The 10,017-nt window shown below is 37.5% G+C and overlaps 1 protein-coding gene across 1 annotated transcript; it reads right to left on the bottom strand.

Annotated features, from left to right (window-relative positions):
• Positions 1 to 226: 226 nt before the first annotated feature.
• Positions 227 to 2,035, bottom strand: LOC140438932 (uncharacterized). Its single transcript, XM_072528566.1, has one exon. It carries the CDS (start codon positions 2,033 to 2,035, stop codon positions 227 to 229), a length of 1,809 nt encoding a protein of 602 aa, XP_072384667.1.
• Between the last annotated feature and the right edge of the window lie 7,982 nt (positions 2,036 to 10,017).

Genomic DNA, 10,017 nt, shown 5'->3' on the forward strand with positions numbered 1-10,017 from the left:
ACAATGTGGCTGCTATTCCAGAAGAAGCAACTGCAACCGCTATGTTGGATCTCGCCCGAACAGTTGCTAAGCCTAATGACATAAGGAATGTCTTGCCAGTTCCACCAGGGGCATCTAGGAAATATAAACCACCATTTTCATCAGCGATTGCCTTCATTAAAGTATCATAAACTTCCTTTTGTTGGTAATTCAACAGGGGTACATTCCTTTGAACTACTAAATCTAATTAGTGGTGATCATATTCACGTTCCCGTTCCAATTCTCGATTAAATGCGTCATTCATTTCACGATTTGGCGCTGGCATTCCTAACCTGATTAATAAATTACCGCACATGAGGTAACACATATCTTCGATCAAGAGTAAAGCACGATTATGTATCTCCTCATTCATCTCAATATCGTGATTTCTGGAACTGACACGACTTTGATGTAAAATATCTTCTGACATACTATCCTTGTATTTGTGCCACAGGTTACATGGGTTTGATGGAAAACATGTCGAAATTATGATAGCGAATAATGTGCGTATCTGACTTGGAGATGCAGAGATAATGGCTTCAGCGATTGTCGTATCCCAATGGGTATCGTTTTCTAATAAGTTCAATTCTTCACATGCAGCACGATATGTTGGGAATATTACACCATTAACAGTTCGTAGTGTCTCAAATGAAGTTGGCCCACGCACATTTACCAGCAACAACCGCAAATAGAAACATTCATCATTCTTTGGATGAACTGTATACATACGACCAAGAGCATCAGTAGAACGCACATCTGGATACCCAGGAACCGCATCACCTTGCTTCCGTCTTTGAAAATTCTTGGATGAAGCATTCCAAGTATAATAACGTGGCATCTCCGAGTAAAGCAAAGTTCGTGCAAACTGATCGCTTTGGCAGATTGCAAAAAAACTGGTCAATGTAGTTGCTGGAGGTGTTTCAGCACGTTGCGTAGCATTCGAAGCCGTGAAATATACTCGTTGACCATTCTCCAGATGCACCGCCAAATGTATAACAGTAGGGTGACGTTCGTGAATTGGAAATGCGAATATACGCCAAATCGCTTCATTACAGTTCACATAACGACCAACTTGATAGCGTGAAATTTCATCGTTGGTATTTGAGGATTGCAATCCAAAAACCGCCATATCACTGCCTTTCGTGACATATTTGCAAATATATTTTATGGACTTAACTGAATTCCAGTATTCAACGTTGCAATGTGTCTTGAACGTTTTAGAAATAAGTGGCGAATATGGAACAATCCAACTGTTGTCGACAACGAAATCCATTCTTTTCACTTTCGTTGTGACAGTTCGACCGTTGTCATCTGGTGATCGACGCCGATACAGCGGATACCCATCGTTGCCAGTGACAGTCTCCGCCGTTAATTTCCGTGGATATCGTTTAGAGCACTTTCCATCGACCATGCAAGGTGATTGGGGATTGATGGCACCACACGGTCCATGAATCATATTAGTAGTAACAACATCATGTAGGTCTGGATCGACTTCATGATCAGGAATCTCGGCACATATGATATCATCTATTTGGTCAGGCTGAATTCTTTCCACTAACCAAATAAGAATGTGTGCGTGCGGCAGGCCTCGCTTTTGCCATTCGATTGAATACATCCAGCATCGAGTATCTCCAAAGACGCGTTGTTTAACAATAAAGTTCATCAGGGACCGAATTTTTTGCCTGAATATACGTGCTGTGATGTCGTGTCTATCATTTGATGTTTGTCCGGGAAGCAGCAATTGAGTAATTTCTATCCATTTTGGATTACAGGTAAAAGTAATAAAGAGATCTGGCCGGCCGTAATGACGAACATATGTCATTGCATCTTGTGCATATTCATGCATATGACGTGGGCTACCAATGTACGTCGCCGGCAGAATAGTTAATCGACCAATATTAGCTGCATTTCCTTCAGTACTAACTGCATCACGTAAATGGATGTACTCCTCAGAACGCAGTTTGGCTTCGTTCAACCTAATAAATGTTAAACGTTCCGTTTCTATTTTTACATACATGTCAAGCAATACTGCTGAAACAATCGACGAAACCGCAGCAAATAGTTGTCAGCATTTTGACGAATCATCAAACGATATGCATAATAATTCATTGAGCTAACTTTCTTTGTAGTTTCTTCACCTGAAATTAAAAATTTGATAATTAACCATTTCAAAGACAAATAATACAGACATTAACCATTATTAAGATACTGATACTTTACCATTCAATGGATTTATCATTTTAATATTAAAATAATATCCATCTTCTCCTTGCCAAAACATCAGTGGGTATTGCAATGCGTCATATGATCGATGAGTTTCAGATATTTGTTGCAGTTGCCCAGTATCGCGACGTGTAAGCACAATATCGCGTTTTTCCAATTGTTCACCAACAATCAGGATGGCAACTTCGTCTACTGTTGGAGCATTAAATGTGCGTTCGTGTGTTCCAGATGGTCGTTTATCTGCTTTGATGACAACTTTATAGTCATCATTTGGCATGCGCTCTAAAGCACTCTTAAACAACCTGACCAACGCATGATGTTCATGAAGCAGACACTGCAAGTCTTGAATAATTGCTCGCTTCATTCCTGCATTGATCCCTAGGCGTCGATCAAGTTGTTCTTCCATGTTGCCCATGAAATATATTTGTAAAAATTTATTCTGTGTATCTTCGAAAGGTAGTAATGATCCAATTCGATGGTGAATCTGTCCTTGTATCTACAAAATAAAAACCAGACAGTATTAACTGGGTTATAAACACTTTTTCTGTGGGAGAGTAGAGTTCAGTATTAGCAAATATAATACATACCAATAGATAAAGTAAGTTATTCTTTAACTACATTCTATGTAAGTACAAAAATAAATACCTTAAATGTCGGATTAAATCCTCCTTCTTCGATAATGTCTCCGATAATGTCGTCCCAAATGACGTCATTTGGAAACAACTATTGTATTTTCGAGTATTTGCAAGAAAGTGGCGTGATTCTTGTGTTTCGCCACAAAGCAATGAATACAATGGCTCATGTGGCGGAGTCAACACTGGCAATTTCACTTTACCATTAAGGCAGCATAATCCAGGCGTTTCTCCGGAAAACTTGAATGCACCACAATACTCGCAAACAACGTCCATTTGCCCAATGCAAACGCTAGGATGCAAGCTGTAATCATTGCTGCAATCGTATCGAAACGCTGCTCGATTCAAATCAGCTAAATATCTTGTTCTGCGTCGCAAATTATCTATTTGTTGCCTTCTGTTGTTCGCTCGACGATTCTGCATTGCCAACCGAGCTGTTTCACGGGCTGCTTCACTTTGCTCTCGTGATTGAGAAGCACGAAGTCGAGCCATACTATCGCGGCGCTGTTCACGTGCAATTTCTTGTTCTTCTTCAGTCCTTTCATTTGCAGTATTTTGTATTCTTCTTGCATTACGGCTTTGTCGGGAAAGATTCGATCGTCTTGGTCGCGGCATTATTAATTAAACTTCACTTCACTTCAATTACGGCTTTGTCGGGAAAGATTCGATCGTCTTGGTCGCGGCATTATTAATTAAACTTCACTTCACTTCAATCCACTTGTTAATTATTTATTTAATAGAAATAGTTTTAATATTGATTTCTTACAAATATCAAATTGTCATCCATACGTCATTACATAGCTGTCATTTTACGTCAATTACATAGCTGTCATTTGCGTTTTGTTATTCCAAGTCTGATTCTTTTTTGTTATACCACGTTTTATAGTGACTGACGTTTCATGTCAAGTCATACGGGAACGCTGTCGAACGGGATAAAAAGTATCCTATGTCCGTCTCCTGGCTCTAAGCTACCTCCCTACCAATTTTCAGCCAAATCTGTTCTGCCGTTCTTGAGTTATAAGTGGTGTAACTAACACGACTTTCTTTTATATATATAGATATTTATTTATAAGTTTACAGCACGAAAATATCTTATCAACTAACTTTAACTGATAAAAGGTATGTATATATATATAAAAGTTATTATGTACTAGAATATTCTGGAGTAGTCCACTTCTAATTCGTTTGTTTGACGGGTCGATCTCTCCCGCGCTCGATACATCTAGAAACTTCTCGTCGTCTCGTGATGCAACCGATATATGGGCTACGTCGAATGCATGTTCGTAACACTGCTCCCCTCTTAGATCTAAGCGTCCCGATCAGCAACTCTATATGTAGGCCCAGGATGGCGGAATCTACAGGACTATTCAACTCTTCATGAACCCCTCAGAAAGAAATAACAGTTCACTGTCTTTGAAGGATACGATCTCTTCGGATTAATGCAACACACAGTAATTCGTACGCCGGTTTCTCGGAAGATCACTTCAAGCATACTTCTGACAATCTTCCAATCCAGATTTTCTAGTGCATGGCCTATCTTGGGTAAGGCAAAATTCTTGATGTCATAATTGTACACAATTTTCTTCAAATTAGTTAGAGCACGCCATATATCCTCGTAGCTTACCCTCTCTGTATACGACTTCCTGGTTACCATATACAGCAAAGATCGAGGACCATCTTCTAATCTCAGTACTCTTCCAACTTTAGGCTGCTGATTTTTTAACTCGTTCAAACGACCTGTCTTATAAAATACGGATGAGATTCCTTTAGTCGTCTCAAGATCTTGGGCAACACAGTGGGCCAGAGAGACGTTATGCGGAACACTAAAAAGATCCTGCTGAACTTCTGTGGTCACGCCGAATCTAGCACTCTTTCTCTCTGCGTAATGTGACACAAATTCATTAAAGCTTGGTCGCCGGTCATCTTTGCTCTCATGTTGAAGGATTCGTGCTTCTTCTGTTTCATTTGAGCCAGCATATGACGAAAGACGATTTATGTGAACTACTTTTGGTTTACCTTTCGGCAACTTCTTAATTAGGTATATTACGTCATTTATTCTCTTTTTAATTTCATACGGACCTTCCCATTGTCTTTGCAGTTTAGGAAACAAGCCTCGACGACGTTGTGGATTATAAAGCCAAACAAGATCGCCTACTTCAAAGCTTTTATTTCTGCATCGAGAATCATATTGATCTTTCATTCTGTCACTGGCTAACTGGATGTGTTGTCGGGCAAGTTCATGAATGTTTTTTATTCTTAACTTCAGGCGGTCGACACATTCTTCGCTTGCAACATGTTCTTCGGAAGGTCTGCAGCCAAACTCTAGGTCGCAGGGCAAACGAACTTCATGACCTAACATCAGGCAGGTTGGAGTCTGGCCTGTAGTTTCATTTACGGTCGAGCGGTAGGCCATTAGAAATAAATGAATGTGCTGGTCCCAATCTCTTTGATGTTCTGATATAACTTTGGACAGGTGTTTACCCATCGTTCGGTTCATCCTCTCGACCATTCCATCTGATTGAGGATGAAGGGGTTATCGTTCTAGTCTTATTGACACCAATCAATTTACAAACGTTTTGGAAAAGGGTTGACTCGAAGTTTTGCCCTTGGTCGGAGTGGATCTCCAAGGGACACCAAATCGGCTAAAAAAATCTTTAGCCAGTACCTCTGCAACGGTAGCAGCTTCTTAATTTGGTATCGCATAGGCCTCAGTCCATTTCTTAAAATAATCCATGGCTACCAGGATATATTTATTTCCATCATTCGTCTCTGGAAGTGGACCTGCAATGTCGATTGCTACTCTTTTCATAGGACTACCAACATTGTACTGTTTCATGGGTGCCCTCTTTTTACCAACTGGACCATTACTGGTTGCACACAGTTCACATTTCCGGCACCATCTTCTTACATCATCTTTACAGTTCACCCAATAGAACCGTTCTTGAACCTTTTGCAGAGTCTTCATAATACCAAAGTCGCCACCTGAAGCACCATCATGCAACTGACGCAACACTTCTGACACTTTACTTTTAGGTACAATCAACTGAAGCTTAGTTTCTGTACCATCATCGTTCTTAAAGGTTCTATAAAGAAGATCATCTTTTAGCACTAGGCAATTCCATTGGCTCCAGTAACACTTGACTTCTGGACTACATGCACTAATGTCTTGCCAAGAAGGTCTTTCACTTCAACGCATCCAATCCAATACTCTTTTTATACATGGACCATCTGCTTGAGCGTCTTGTAGCTGTTGAGGCTATCATTAATCATTAATGACGGTGGTTCGTCTCACGGGGCAAAGTCGTTCTTAATTTAAGACAGTGATTACAATTTGCACTGCACGGCTGTCTTAAAAGAGAATCAGCATTTAAGTGAACTCTTCCAGGACTGTGTTCGATTTGTTCTAGCTTTCTGACTGTTGTATTATTTTCTTTCAATTTACGGCGAATGTGACCTACGTCGCCATCATTCCAACATCTGGTTTTGCGTGTCTTCGGCATCGTGTTACGAACTACTTTCCGCACGATTTCCTCCAGACGTTTATCGTTCTAATCGTCGCTCTCTTCAGAGGTTCGTACTCGATAGCTCCGTGAAGCTCGACTAGCTGTTTCGTGTTCCAAGGCAATGGCGAGCGCTTCATCCAAAACTTTCGGTCTTGCTGGTCGTAAAGTTTTCTGTAGTTCACTGTCTCTCAATCCATTGACGAAGGTATCTACAGCAATTTCTTCCAATATGTTGTCTGGTGCCGCTGGATAAGCCAACAGCGCTATACGAGCTACATCTGCTTCAAATTCTTGCAAACTCTCACTTGCTCGTTGAATTCTACTTCTTATTTGTACTTTGTAGACTTGTTGTAGATGGGCATCTCCATAACGTTTATCTAGTCGAGTGAACAAGGTCTGGTAACATTTTTCTTGACCTTTATTAATCGATCTTAGGATATCCGCAGCATCACCTCGTAAAGCAGCAGTCAAGGAAACAGCCTTTTCTTGTTCTGTCCAATGATTGGCTGCCGCAATAGCTTCAAATTGTCTAAGGTATATGGACCAAGAAGACTTTATATCAAATGGTGGCAATTTGAATCTCATATAATGTGTCGTTTCGTCTCTTTCACTACAGAATCTAAAACGACTGCATTAACTGGAGGTAGCACTTTCGTATTATTACATTAGTTATCATGCTCTCTAGCTATTTGATCTCTTCTACGTCGTTTACATTTTTCTGTATGTTATTGAATGTTCTAGAAACTTCTTCAAATTTCTCATCATTTTTATTTTTATTATTATCATTTTTTCTAGAAGTTTCTTTAATCATTTGCGAGAAATTTTCAAATTTCTCGTCATTTTTTCTAAAAGTTTCTTCGATCTTCGTTAAAACTGCTTCTTCTGCTGATTGAAAATGGAATGTCTCTGGGTCATCTCCATTCTTGTTGAGAACATTATTCAGTCGTCCTTGAAGGATTTTCTTGGACCCGCTGCAGTCTTCATCGCGTTCTTCTAGTTGCTCACGCAACTGTATTACTGAAAGTTGTACTAACAGCATCTTTGTTCAGGCACACACGTACGTTTAAAATGTTCTTTTTTTTTACAAAGATCACTACCGAACTACGCGGATGTTCCCGACGAACAATACTTTTCAAAAGTTCAAAAGTCTTTTTTTAGCAATCACTGCATTTTTAAATCTCACACCGGACACCCCTGTACCGTTTTTAAATGAAACGAGCGGTTCTTAATTTATATAAATATGTTTATTTATAAGCTTACCGCACGAAAATATCTTATCAACTAACTTTAACCCATAAAAGGTCTGTATATATATATATATATATATATATATATATATATATATATATATATATATATATATATATAAAAGTTATTATGTACTAGAATATTCTGGAGTAGTCCACCTCTAATTCGTTTGTTTAACGGGTCGATCTCTAACGACAAAACGACAATCGTACATAAAATGTAATTATATATTTACAGTAAAACATCAAATCCTATCTAAACAAAACGACTTTAGAATACCATCTAAGTAATGTGTGGTTGGAGAGTAAACCTGAATAATATTGCTGTTAGAAGACGAGATGCTTAATTATAAAAATACTAGCTGATGCGGCAAAGTTCGTTGCCTTAGAATTAAATAATGTGTCTAAAAAATTAACAGAAAATAAAACTAAAAAAAACACTCAAATATATTATGCATGAAAAAAGTTCAATCAATTTAATACTTTCTGATAAAAATATTTTTATTTTTTTTTGCGTTAAATAATTATACAACGATGACAGTTTTCCTACACGCGCATAATTGCTCATGCGCGAAACATCGAAACTAAAGTTAGTTCCGCAAACTTCCAACGGTTGGCTTTGCGATTTGCTTGTCTTTTCAGAAGCCAAAAGCACGGGAAATTTTAAACGTTTAACATCAAATGGTACGATCGTTGAAATCATCATTATACGCGGGATGAAGACGTCCTGTGCTTTGTATTTTTCCTTGATGATCGTTGTCGCAATGACATTATTCATTAGCCTTTTCACAGTCAGTCTCGTTCCATTGCACAGTCGAGGTTGATTTTTGTTACGCAACATAATGACAACTGATCCTACTTTCAATTGTAAATTGTTAGGTGGGAGTCCAGGCAATTTCAATTAATTAATTCAAAAACTCTGTAGGATAGTTGACTACGTCTTTCCGATTTATTCAACTTTCCTAGAAGAAACTTCAGAGTAGTATATTCAACCCAATATACATATAAAATTTCACAAAAAATCGGTCAAGCCGTTTCGAAGAAATGTGGCAACTAACTCTGTGACACTAATAACTCTGTCACACTAATTTCGCTATTAAAAAATAGAGGTTGGTGATTGAAGGGTGAAAATTAAGGGTTGTATATATTGTAAGCCACATCATAAAAAATATAAATAAATTTTTTTTTTCCAAAAACTAAAAAAATGTTTGGGATGGACCATCCTAGGCGTGTGAAAAATAGATCACGACCGATTCTCATACCTACCGAATATAAATATAAAATTTTATGTGAGTGCCAAATTTCATCAAAATCGGTGAAGTGGTTTCGGAGGAGTATGATAACTAACTCTGTGACACTAATATGGCTTTTAAAAAATAGGGGTTAGTAATAGAAGGATGAAAATTAGGGGCTATTGTATTTCTTAATGCTACATCATAAAAAAATAAAAATAAAACATTTTATAAAAAAATCAAGATAGTGTTTGAAGTGAACCACTCTTACCCCCTTACGAGTATGAAAAATAGATTACATTCGATTATGAGACTTACCGAACATACATAGTAAATTTCATAAAAATTGGTCAAGCCGTTTCGAAGAAGTATGGCAACTAACTCTTTGACACTAATATGGCAATTAAAAATAGAGGTTAGTAATATTAGGGTGAAAATTAAGGGATGTATGTTTTTTTTATTATCACATCATAAAAAAATAAGAAATTTTGTTAAAAAAATAAAAAAAAACGTTTGGGATGGACCACCCTTATCACTTAGGAATATGAAAAATATATTACGACATATTATCAGACCTACCTAATATACATAAAAATTTCATAAAAATCAGTAACTCCGCTTCGCACGAGTATGGCAACTGACTCTGTGACACTAATATGGCTATTAAACAATAGAGGTTGGTGATAGAAGGGTAAAAATTAAGGAGTCGTACGTATTGTTTATTACCACATCATAAAAAATAAATAAAAATAAAAAATTTTGCGCAGAAAATAAAAAAAAATGTTTGGAGTGTACTACCCTTACTCCTTAGATGTATGAAAAATATATTACGACTTATTCTCAAACCTATCGAGTATATATGTATGTAAAATTTCATAAAAATCGGTCCAGTCATGGCAACTAACTCCGTGACAGTAATATGGCTATTAAAAAGAAGGGGTTATTATTAGAGGGGTGAAAATTTAGGGCTGTATGTATTTTTTAATACCAAATCATAAAAACAAAAAAAAATAAAAAATTTGTTTAATAAATAATAAAAATATTTGGAGTGAACCACTCTTACCCCTTAGGGGTATGAAAAATAGATAATCTATTCTCAGACCTACAGAATACACATAAAATTTCATAAAAATCCGTGCAGCCGTTTTAGAGAAGGAAGATT

The sequence above is a fragment of the Diabrotica undecimpunctata genome, chromosome 4 (genome assembly GCF_040954645.1).
Source record: "Diabrotica undecimpunctata isolate CICGRU chromosome 4, icDiaUnde3, whole genome shotgun sequence".
NCBI classification, from domain to species: domain Eukaryota; kingdom Metazoa; phylum Arthropoda; class Insecta; order Coleoptera; family Chrysomelidae; genus Diabrotica; species Diabrotica undecimpunctata.

Excerpts from the sequence above, each read along its gene's own strand:
- LOC140438932 (XM_072528566.1), bottom strand. The coding sequence starts at position 2,035 with ATGTATGTAAAAATAGAAACGGAACGTTTAACATTTATTAGGTTGAAC.